The 12,722-nt window shown below is 42.1% G+C and overlaps 1 protein-coding gene across 1 annotated transcript in view; it reads left to right on the top strand.

Moving 5' to 3' along the window:
• LOC144694606 (protein CC2D2B-like) overlaps positions 1–11,994 on the top strand; it is a 108,520-nt gene extending 96,526 nt beyond the window's left edge. Inside the window, exons 11-12 of the mRNA XM_078565206.1 lie at positions 3,024–3,197; positions 11,818–11,994. Coding sequence (XP_078421332.1) covers positions 3,024–3,197; positions 11,818–11,994 — 351 coding nt within the window. The remainder of the gene's footprint in view (positions 1–3,023; positions 3,198–11,817) is intronic.
• The last annotated feature ends 728 nt before the right edge of the window (positions 11,995–12,722 follow it).

Below are 12,722 nucleotides of genomic sequence, written 5' to 3'. Positions count from 1 at the left end.
GGGAGACCTACACATGTCCGCAGTAGAACCTGGAAAATTCTGGATGTGTAAAAGTTGAATGCCATGGTGATCTTCAGGGCCACAGGCATTAGGTGTCCATCAAAACCCACGTGTCTCAGCTCATCCTATGGCATAGCACATAATTCAGTGACAGCCTTCCTAGAGAGCTGCAGTCTTCACTGTCACTGGTGCTCAGACATTTTCAATTAGTTAAGGCGAGTCCAGTACATTCTCTGCTGCAGATAGGTCTTTCTAGGTGTGGCCAGCTGCTGATGCTCCCCTGGCTTGCCCAGTCAGCACCTGGCCCTGCCTCCCCCTGAGCCTCTGTTGCACAGTGCATTGGTCTACAAAGAATCGGTGTACTAGACTCTCTGGTCTCTTCCTCCTCTCCTGTGCTGAGCCTTCAAAGAGGACCCTGCCTTTGTTACCTTCCCCATGCAACTCAGATCCTCTGAACATATGCTGATGTCCTCTTGGTGTCCACCCTTGCTGTCAATGCAGCAACCTACCTGCACCCACCCTGGCCATCAATGCAGCACCTCCTCTGCACCCATCCTTGTTGTCAACGCAACACTGCTGTCAGCCAATGTCTGCCGGGCTCTCTGTTCCCCTTCATGCTCTCTCCCAATGCACCACCCCCCCTCCCACTTGCTGCCTTCCCAGAATAGCAAAGAGACCTCGCCTCAGTACTGCCACCTTTAAACAGAGTGATCTCCTTGTGCTGCTGATTTAATTCAAAACCCCCATAAAATTGAAGTGAGCTCCATGCAAATTCATGGTAAGTGCCTACTCAGCAATTCAAATTGCAGTCCCACTGTGCCATGTTGGCAATGACGTATTGGAGCTTTCCTGCCATTCATAAAATCCAGAACTCATGTCACTATGTCAGGATTCTGGGGGAGCTCATCCCACCCCTTTTTCTTATCCCCCTACACCACCTTACCCATCCCTTTGGCCTGCACAAAATTCAGCCCAGTGTGTCTGAGCTGGTCTGTCTCTTCAACTTCAGTATTTCCCTTTTCCTCTTCTTACCATGAAGGTTCCAGTTCTAAGTGTTATGACCATAGCCGGTGTTAATTGCTGCTCAAACCAAATCCCAGAGAGAAACTTACCTTACAGGCCATACCTTTTTTTTTGTATTCCAAAAGTGAGAAGACAACGTATCGATCTCAGCAGTAAGAGGTCCACGAACACTTTTGGGATTTAAAAAATTAAAAGTAAAAGTTTTATTAACAAGTTTTATTAACCTCTTCCTAAGCACACAAGATTACAGTTATGCAGTTAAACTTAATCTTACTACACATTCCCTCCAAAAATGACTCTCTACTTAGTGAGACCCTCAAGTAAACACCTTCCAAGCAACACTCCCTTATAGATGTTTAACTATAAGAAATCCAGTAATATTGCCTAAGGCAAACTGTTGTAGCTTCAATTAAGGCATACCACATGACCTGTAACTCACTTCCACTCTGCTGTGGAAACCAAACTTCACAATAGAACTGCTTGTTGCAGCCCAAGACTTTTCTGGCTTGACTGGATGGCTGATTCAAACAGCATCTCCTCCCAGCCCAGGTCTAACAGCTCCAAACTCAACAGCTCAAACAGCTCCAGCTGCTACCTCAACAACTCCAGCTCAATGGCTATCCCCAGCCACATCTCACAGCTGCACAGTAACTCTAAAATACCTTTTTCCCCTTTCATCTGAGGTTCCACTGTTCTCACGCCTCCTTGAACTCCAATCCTTCCAAATATAAAACCTTTCATGTCTCTATATCTCTATGTCTCTGGGTCAATAAAACATAATATCCCCATTGCTATTTACCTATGGGATTTGCACAAGATGCAAACATGTTTCTTTACACCTCTGACTCCCTTTTGATATTAAAACAAACCCTCATCTTATCTAAAAATGCAAATGCTAGATCTTGACCTATTTACCTAACACCTCTATCCTTTTCATGTTTCAACCCTTTAGGCAACATGTCTCCTATTAATTTCTGCCCAGCTTAATTAAATCATACACCTACACAGACATACTTTTCCACAGAATAACACAATATTTCCCAAAATATTTTTAAAAAAACATCTATTTCTCACGCTCAGCAAATGAAAAAAGTCCAAGTGTTGGTATGTGGTAAGGAGAGAGGAGAAAGTAAGAAAAATTTGCTTACACCATTTGTAGCTTGTGAATCAGAAGAGATTGTGTGATGATGGACAAGTAGGATGAGAGGAGTATTATGTATGTAGACACACACACCATTGATCACTTCAGACCCCACCAGTGGCCACAGCCTTAGTAATGTCTCTTTCATAACGGTGCTTGTCCTCCCCAGTTCTTTCCTGCTGCCTGCTGTAATGTACCACCTTCCATTGCAAGACAGAGGAAGTGTGTCAGTGACTATTGTGCAACATGTTTCAGTGATTTGGCTGTCATGGTTGAACAGCGCTAGCGTGTGGAAGCTTTGAGTAAGATGCTTTCAACAGTGTATGAGGGTGAGGTAAAGTATATGAATTGAAAGGTTGAGTACTGATTGATAGAGGATGTTGGTAGGTGAGTGATAGATTGTAGCAAATTGAGAGAGTGGATGTGGCTAGCAATAGATAGCAGGATATATCATTTGAAGATACGAACATAGGAACAAGGAGCAGGAGTGGCCTTTAGATGCGGAGTGGGGGCATGATTCTGATGTCCTGTCTTCATAATGAACATTCATGATGTTTAAAGGTATTCAAATGCTGTTCCCCACATGGCACACCATTAAAGTCAGGAGTGGACAATTTGGATGGCTTTTTATGCCGAAGTAAAACAAATTTTGGAGTTTCCTCCACATTTTGTGGTCCAACCTGCCATGACGCCCATTGCTGACGGTCCACCCTAAGAATGTGGTATATGTATGTCACCACCATACATTGCTTATTTCTGCCTAATTAAAATTTTTGGATTGGAAGAAATGTTTTGATTTTTGAAGAACCTGATTCAAACAGTCACTATGGCAATTTTTTTTTTTTTTCCTCCTCCACAGGTTTCAGGATTTCCTATCCAGATGCGCTACTCAAATTTGGAGACAATATTTGATAAAGTCTACAGTACTGGTATTCATAAAATAGAAATCCCTAATGTAGAGTTTGCTGTTGCAGTGTATATTTATCCATACCCTAACAATGTACTATCAGTGTGGATCTATGTAGCATCTTTGGTTCATGATACATAAAAAATACTCAACTTGCAATTTAGAAGATATAGCTGTTTAATTTTTTGAAAATTTTCCTTTTGCAGCCTTGATATGCAAAGCATATTGTTGACATGCACTCCCTGTAAATTGATGTTAATTTAGAATTTTTAGGAACAGGAAAGACCATTTGGTCCAACAAGTCTGTGATTTTATTTGATAGATTAAACTCACCTAACCACATTCTTACCTATCGTGTCCCTTGAACTCATTTTTACACTCTGCTTCATTGAATTTCCCTGTTACCATTTAGCAGATTTATCCACTCATGTCTTTACCAAGCTCTGTGTTCAAAACTCTCATGTCAACAAAATTTGAGCTGAAATCCACCCCCACCACCCCCCACCCAGGAGACAGTGGGGCCCATTTAATTGGGTGGGAAACGGCAGTGTCAACACCCTGTCACCTTCCCAACTCAATCCAATTAAGCCCAGGGCAGGAAGCCCAAGGATGATCTTTCTGCTCAGAAGCCAATTGAAGCCCTTAAGTGGCCACTTAAGTGATGGGCAGGGATTATGTCATGTGTGTAACCAGCCAGGCAATTTCTGGCAAATATGCCTGCGGTCTGGTTGGGGTGGACGTTCCCTCCTACTTGGGCAGTCCATGTCCAACAGAGAGATTCGCTGGAGGTATGGGCCGCAGGTGAAAACCCCTGCCTGACCTAAATACTAACCCCCACTGACTGGCCCCGTCAAGCTCGTCTTACTTACATTATTCCCGAGGCTCCATCACAATCCTCTGCCTAAGCCCCCTTAGTAACAGCAGTGGCTGCCACTCCCAGTGGCGCTGCTGGTACTGGAGAGCTGCCGGCCTCTGGGTAGAAAATTCCCCCTTAGGATGGCAAGACTCTAACCAGGTAAGTGCCTGAGTGACACAAAATTGGTTTGTGGGGGGCCAGGAATGGCTGTAGCGGGGTTGCTTCTGGCTCTCTAGCCAGTGGACTAACCCACTGCCGCAGGCATTGGATCATGCCCCTACTCCTCATCTAAAGGCCACGATGGCGCCTAATTGCTTTGGAGACAATATTAAACAAACAGTTGCAATTTCATACATAATTTACATTTCTTGTTTTCTACAATCTTGCTTACTTGGAGATTTTTTGCCAAATTGTAACATTCAAACAGGACAGGAAAATGTGATTTTTTTTCTACCGTCACTATGCTTTCTGCAAATAAAACAAACACTTTTTGGACGTGGACTTTTGTATTCAGCTTAAAAAAGTGAAACAAATTTTGGGAAATTGTGGCCGTTTAGTATTTGATGTTCATCTTTGGGAAAATGAAAACAAATATGAAAAGCCTAAGACTATAATGAAAAATGGTAGTCATCACAAAAAAGGCAATACATTATATACATGTTAAAGTTACAGCAAATTAGTCCCACTCATTGGGCAGAATTTTGACGAAGGTGTGCGGGGGCGGGCCCGACATGCTGACGCGTGAAATGACACGTGGTGACGTCGGGCATGGGTCCTGATGTTATCGCGCGTCATCTTGATATTTCATTCGGTGGGCGTGCGCCGAACTGTCAACGGCCTATTAAGGCCATTAAAAAAATAATTAAATTGTTAAGAACACTGGCAGGTGGAGAGCCCAAGTGGCCTTCGTGCTTTTCAGGAAACCTCATCCACGGGCAGGATGAGGTTTCCTGAAGCTTTGATAAAATAAATAAAAATTCCTCACAAACATGTCCCAGCTCATGTGACACTGTCACATGAGGACATGTTCAAATACATTTTTACTTTATTTATTCAAAAGTTTTCTAATCTATTCAATCTCCCTGAGGCAGCTCCATGCCTCAGGGAGATTGCTGCGCTCTTTCATGCGCATGCACGAAAGAACGCAGACACCGACTCTCCCTCCTACCCCTGCCCGCACAGGTAGCGCTGAGTGCTACTGGCCGCATGTTACACTGGGTGGGCCTTAATTGGCCCGCCCACGTAAAATGACGGCACGCAGCCAATCGCGGGCAGCAATCGGCTCCGTACCAGCCCCCGCCCGCTCCCGCCATAGGAAAAATTCTCCCCATAGTATTTAACCTTTTGTCAGTCAGTTGTTGTAGGCATTTCCAAGTCAAGGCAAGTCATAACTGTTCTTGTCTACGCTATGTATGAATGGGTTAAATTAGTTAAGTCTGCCACTTCCAGTTTCACCTTTTGGTAATCACATCTTGTTGTCTGGCATGATTGTAATCTCATGTAAAGGTTTGAGGTTCTCGTCTTGTTTTGCTTAACCTAGAAAACATTCCCTCTCAAAATCATGTCTGAAGCAATCTGGAGGTGGTATTGGTGGTCTTGAAAATTAAAGGTGCATATCTGCTGTGTTTACCGTGCAAACTTCCTTCTGAACCATGCCCAGCTCTATGTTTGCTAAAATGACTAGACCAAGCTAAAAAGAAAATTGAATTAGAAGTCTATGGCACTAATATTTTAAAAACTTGACATTAGTTTTGTTGTCTAATTAATTGGACAAAGACATTATTAGGATGACAACATCAATATTCTTTAAATGGAATTATAACTTTTTAAGTCTCCTAAACAAAAAATACTTCAAGTGATGCCAACTACTGTTTCATTTTTTTTTCATTCATTCATGGGATGTGGGCTTCACTGGCTGGGCCAGCATTTATTGCCCATCCCTGGTTGCCCTTGACAAGGTGGTGGTGAGCTGCCTTCTTGAACCGCTGCAGTCCATGTGGTGTAGGTACATCCACAGTCCTGTTAGGAAGGGAGTTCCAGGATTATGACGCAACGACGGTGAAGGAACAGCGATATATTTCCAAGTCAGGATGGTGTGTGACTTGGAGGGGAACTTCCAGGTGGTGCTGTTCCCATCTATCTGCTGCCCTTGTCCGAGGTGGTAGTGGTCATGGGTTTGGAAGGTGCTGTCTAAGGAGCCTTGGTGAATTCCTGCAGTGCATCTTGTAGATGGTACACACTGCTGCTACTGTGCGTCGGTGGTGGAGGGAGAGGGAGTGAATGTTTGTAGGTGTGGTGCCAATCAAGCGGGCTGCTTTGCCTTGGATGGTGTCAAGCTTCTTGAGTATTGTCGGAGCTGTTTGCATCCAGGCAAATGGGGAGTATTCCATCACATTCCTGACTTGCGCCTTGTAGATGGTGGACAGGCTTTGGGGAGTCAGGAGGCGAGTTACTCGTCGCACGATTCCTAGCCTCTGACCTACTCTTGTAGCCACAGTATTTATATGGCTGGTCCAGTTCAGTTTCTGGTCAATGGTAACCCCCAGGATGTTGATAGTGGGGGATTTAGTGATGGTAATACCATTGAACATCAAGGAGTGATGGTTGGATTCTCTCATGTTGGAGATGCTCATTGTCTGACACTTGTGTGGTGCGAATGTTACTTGCCACTTGTCAGCCCAAGCCTGGATATTGTCCAGGTCTTGCTGCATTTGGACATGGACTGCTTCAGTATCTGAGGAGTCGCGAATGGTGCTGAACATTGCACAATCATCAACGAACATCCCTACTTCTGACTTTATGATGGAAGGAAGGTCATTGATGAAGCAGCTGAAGATGGTTGGGCCTAGGACCCTACCCTGAGGAATTCCTGCAATGATGTCCAGGAGCTGAGATGACTGACCTCCTTCCTTTTTGCTGGGTATGACTCCAACTAGCGGAAAGTCTTCTCCCTGATTCCCATTGACTCCAGTTTTGCTAGAGCTCCTTGGCTCATTGCTGCCACACTCGGTCAAATGCTGCCTTGGTATCAAGGGCAGTCACTCTCACCTCACCTTGGGAGTTCAGCTCTTTTGTCTATGTTTGAACCAAGGCTGTAATGAGGTCGGGAGCTGAACCCAAACTGGGCATCAGTAGGCAGGCTATTGCTAAGCAAGTGCCGTTTGATAGCACTGTTGATGCCCCCTTCCATCACTTTACTGATGATCGAGAGTAGGCTGATGGGGCAGTAATTAGCCGGGTTAGATTTATCCTGCTTTTTGTGTACAGGACATACTTGGGCAAATTTCCACATAGCCAGATAGATGCCAGTGTTGTAGCTGTCCTGGAAAAGCTTGGCTAGGGACGTGGCAAATTCTGGAGCACAAATCTTCAGTACTATTGCCAGAATGTTGTCAGGGCCCATAGCCTTTGCAGTACCCAGTGCCTTCAGCTGTTTCTTGATATCACGTGGAATGCATTGAATTGGCTGAAGGCTGGCATCTGTGATGCTGGGGGGCCTTCAGAGGAGGCCAAAATGGATCATCCACTCGGCACTTCTGGCTGAAGATTGTTGTAAATGCTTCAGCCTTGTCTTTTGCACTGCTGTGCTGGGTTCCTCCATCATTGAGGATGGGGATATTCGTGGAGCCACCTCCTCCAGTGAGTTGTTTAATTGCCCACCACCATTCACGACTGGATGAGGCAGGACTGCAGAGCTTCGATCTGATCCATTGGTTGTGGGATCACTTAGCTCTGTCTATCACTTGCTGCTTATGCTGTTTGGCTTGCAAGTAGTCCTGTTTTATAGCTTCACCAGGTTGACACCTCATTTTTAGGTATGCCTGGTGCTGCTCCACGCATGCTCTCCTGCACTCTTCATTGAACCAGGGTTGATCCCCTGGCTTGATGGTAATGGTAGAGTGGGGGATATGCTAGGCCATGAGGTTACAGATTGTGTTCGCGTACAGTTCTGCTGCTGCTGATTGCCCACAGCGCCTCATGGATGCCCTGTCTTGAGTTGCTAGATCTGTTCGAAATCTATCCCATTTAGCTATCCCATTCCATTATTGAACTACCAAAGACATCCATCATACTCCACTAGAAGATGGTCACCAAAGAGAGGAAAACATCTGCATTCACCATAAAGGACTGAATAAGACATTGATGGTGGCAGTCTGTTCTAATATAAATTGAGTATTTTTTAAAAGTACAACATTTCAGTAATACATTCCAGGCCAGTTTGTAGATCAAATAAATTTATTCATCCAAAAATTAGATAAAATTGCTACAAATTCCTCAATTTGACTGAAATCGTGCAACACAAAAGACTGGAATTTTAACCATAATTTGCATTCAGTGCAACTGGAGTTTCTGCAATCATTTGCACTGGTATTAAAACGCTGCAACAGAAGAAAGCCCAGCCCACAAAGTTGGCTACACCTCCAGGGTATAATCACCATTAGGAGTTTATGTTAATTGCTCTCATTTTCAGGCCTTCACTTAGGCTTTAAATTAAACCTGGTTCTTTTGGGCCCAAGGACACAAAGTATGCTTGATAAGCTTTTAACAACAACATCAACCTGTATTTAAATGGCACCTTTATTGTAATTAAAAAAATCCCATGGTGCTTCACACGGACATTACAAAGCAAAAATAAGGTATGGCGTCACATCAAAATATTAGGTCAGATGACCAAAAGACTGGTCAAAGAGGTAGGTTTTAAGGGGTATCTTCAAAGAACAAGGTGAGGTATAGATATGGGGAGGGAATTCCTGAGTTTACAGCTCAGACAGTTGAAATCTGATTTCTGTTTTAATTTACTAAGAAGCTGACCCAATGTAATTAGAAAATAGTTTTATACACTTCTTAAAGTGAATTTCAGGAATTTAAAATCAAGTAACTCAGAGGTAGCGGATTAACAACGATTAAAAATGCTTATTTTTGTGATAAACCTATTTTTAGCTGTTTTAATCGAACTACACCAAGTTACCGCTTCTAAATATATGAACTAAATTTTTAAGGCAAAATTTAAAACAAATTGCTCTTTAAAACACCGTGTAGCTGCACTGCATAACAGATTGTGTACTTAGCGATTTGCAAATAAGTTTGGGTGAAACTCATTGGGGTGGAGGAAAAGTACAACTTTTCACAGCAAGTGCAATTTGCACCAGAATTAGTAATTGTGCCCAAAGCTAAACCTCTCACCCCTTATAGTGAATATATAACACCAACAAGTTTTTAAACGGCTAATATAATCAAAACAAAAACCCTTGTTAGCTACAAGGTCTGTTCTCAACATTCCACATCTAATCTAATGTTGTTCACAGGTTATTACAATTAAAGCTTTGTCTAGTCTTGAAGTTGCTGAAATAAATGAAGATGTATGCTTTGGACTTGCCGCCCTATCATCTTATGGCAGCTTAGAGACAAAACAAATGTATGCATCAAGCATATCCTATTTCTTCATAGAAAAAACAGATCAAACGTTTTTTTGGAAAATAGGAAACAACTAACAAATTATTTCTGGACCATGGTAATTATCTATCATTCAATGCATTATAAGAAGAATGGTCAAAATTGTTAGCAGATAGGCAGGCATACACACTCAGAAGGGAGTTCAAATCTTGAACCAAATCTGAAACAAAAAATGCACAAAGCTCCAACAATAGTTTTGTTCTATTATACCATGCACATATCAAAGCAAAACAAGAAAAGTTGAGAAAGGTGCAGGAAAGAACATTATAAAAGTATCATATGAATATTGGGTCTTAGGGTTCCATCAAATAATACAACAATTAGATAAATTTTAAAGTCAAAATATTGGAACCTGTACAAATGCTGCAACTAAAATTTGTCATATTTTTACCATACTTCTTCGGCATATCTGAAATATTCTAGATTCTCTACCTTGCAAACGTAAATGAGGGTTCACTGGTTCTGGCTCTGTAGAAGAGGCATCCACTTCCAAATCACTACAAAATAAAAAGCTGATGATTGTGTTTTTAAGGGAAGGAGACAAAAAACAGATAACTATAGGCCAGTTAGCTTAACATCTGTCATTGGGAAAATGTTGGAGTCTACTATAAAGGATGTAATAGCAGAGAATTTAGAAATACATAATCTAATCAAGCAGAGTCAGCATGGCTTCATGAAGGGGAAATCATGCTTAAATTTATTAGAATTCTTTGAGGAGGCAACTAGCAGGATAGATAAAGGGGAACCAGTAGACGTAATATATTTGGATTTCCAAAAGGTGTTTGATAAGGTACCGCACATAAGGCTACTTAATAAGAACCCATGGTGTTGGGGGTATTATATTAGCATGGATAAAGGGTTGGCTAACTAATAGAAGACAGAGTTGGGATAAGGGGATAATTTTCGGGATGGCAACTTGTAACTAGCGGAGTGCCACAGGGATCAGTGCTGGGGCCTCAATTATTTACAATATATACTATTGACTTGGATGAGCAAAGTGAATGTACTATTGCCAGGTTTGCGGATGACACAAAAATAGGTGGGAAGGCAAGGGGTGAGGATGACACAAAGAGTCTGCAGAGGGATATAGACAGGTTAAGTGAGTGGGCAAAAAACTTGGCAGTTGGAATATAAGGTGGGAAAATGTGAGATTATGCACTTTGGCAGGAAGAATAGAGAAGCTGAATATTATTTACATGGAGAAAGACTGCAGCACAGAGGGATTTGGGAGTCCTTGTGCATGAATCCCAAAAAGCTAACATACAAGTTCAACAAGTAATAGGGAAGGCAAATGGAATGTTGGAATGTTTATTTCAAAGGGAATGGAGTATAAAAATTGGGAATTCTTGCTAAAACTATACAAGGCACTAATTAGACCACGCCTAAAATACTGTGAACAATTTTGGTCCCCTTATCTAAGGAAAGATATGCTGGCATTGAAGGCAGTCCACAGAAGGTTCACTAGGTTGAACCCGGGTATGGAGGGATTTTCTTATGAGGACAGGTTGAGTAGGTTGGGACTGTACTCATTAGAATTTAGAAGAATGAGAGGCGACCTTATTGAAACATATAAGATTCTTGAGGGGCTTGACAGGGTAGATGCTGAGAGATTGTTTCCCCTTGAGACCAAATGTCATAATCTCAGAGTAAGGGGGGCGCCCATTTAAAACAGGGATGAGGAGGAATTTCTTCTCTCAGAGGGTAGTCAATCTGTGGAATTCTTTACCGCAGAGGGCTGTAGAGGCTGGTCGTTAAGTATATTCAAGGCTGCAATAGACAGATTTTTAACCATTAAGGGAATCAAGGGTTATGGGGAAAAGGCAGGAAAGTGGAGTTGAGGATTATCAGATCAGCCATGATCTCATTGAATGGCGGAGCATTCATGATGGGCCGAAAGGCCTACTTCTACTCACACATCTTATGGTCTTATTAAACAGTGCATAGAGAAGTCTGTTTAGGTTCACCATTTCAGGACTGATCTGGTCAAGCAAATGGGAGGAAATTAAGTTAGTTAATAGCAATGGACCAAAAGAAATGAAAAGGTTAATGTTGAAATCGTGCTGCAGTAGAACATATATTTTAAATTGGTAATTAAGCACAGCTGTCCCCAATTGGGGAAGGATTAGGGAATCATTGCAGGAGTGTTTACTCTGGGTGTCTGGGGGAACTGGGAGAGTCTGTGACTTACTTTGCTACCTTGGAAATAAACTTGTTTTTAAGGTATAGGCTAGCTTCAGACTCATTCTTCCTCAAGATATAATTATTGGAATTAACAGAGGGTACTACTAAAGTTAAAGAGAATGGGTTGATCTTGACTTTTGTTTGGCTGCATGTTCTGGCAGTGAAGAGACTTGCAATTTTGAGGCCCCAGCCTTACTTGAACTTGGCAGGTGAGATGTGGAAGTCTTGATGCAGCTTACTACTCTTCAAACTCAGGAATGTTGGCCAGTTGGGATGGAGGCAGAGGCCCACGAAGAAGAACTGGACCAAACTCAGCTATATTACCGAAGTGGAGGAGTTTTGGAAGATGTGTGGCTGCAGGAATGGACGGTCATTGGTCTTGTATCGGATAAGACAGACGACAACCTATACTTTGTTGACACTGGAGACTGAAAGAAAGATCTGCGTTGTAATACAGAAAAATTGAAGCCTCTGCAGAGCGACATAATTTTACAGTTAGGATAGGGCATGATTGATCCTTCAGACTCCATTAAAAAAGACAATGAAAAAAATGTTTCTGGTTGTTTTCTGATCGGACATCCAGTACAAATGCATCCACTAAAATTGCTATGGGAATCCTAGCTACATTGTTAGAACCTTTTATTTGCGTAGAAAAAGAGACTTACAATTTATTTCAGGCCAACATTTCCACTATCAAGTTGTTGGCCTCTGAATGTTACATTATAAGTGTTAATAGGGCAGTAAAGGCTACCACCTCTATTTTCAAGCCTGTACTGTCCCATTAATGGCAATTTCCCCATGTGAAGATCTGCTCCATTATATCTGCAAGGCGCATTTTAATCATTGTGTTGAGTATTGGTTGCAAAACAATATATTTTAAAATCTTTGCAGTAAGGCAGTAATATACACTACTCCACTCAAATCTAAAAGCACTTTATTAGCAATCTCACAATTAGAATTGTATTCAGAGACTTGCATAGTAATGAGATCATAATCAACTGCAAATATTCCATAGCTTCAATAATCTGTAGAACCAGCAACTCACAGCTCAAAGGTGTGGGCTAATTTTTCGAGAAGTTATCACTTTAGTAATAGCACTAAATCACTTAGAGTTCAGTCTCATCAGAATCATTAGATTTACTACCAGAAAATAGCAGTTT

The sequence above is a fragment of the Cetorhinus maximus genome, chromosome 20 (genome assembly GCF_964194155.1).
Source record: "Cetorhinus maximus chromosome 20, sCetMax3.hap1.1, whole genome shotgun sequence".
NCBI classification, from domain to species: domain Eukaryota; kingdom Metazoa; phylum Chordata; class Chondrichthyes; order Lamniformes; family Cetorhinidae; genus Cetorhinus; species Cetorhinus maximus.
The sequence above is the reverse complement of the archived record's forward strand: the minus strand, read 5'-3'. Positions and strand labels throughout refer to the sequence as shown.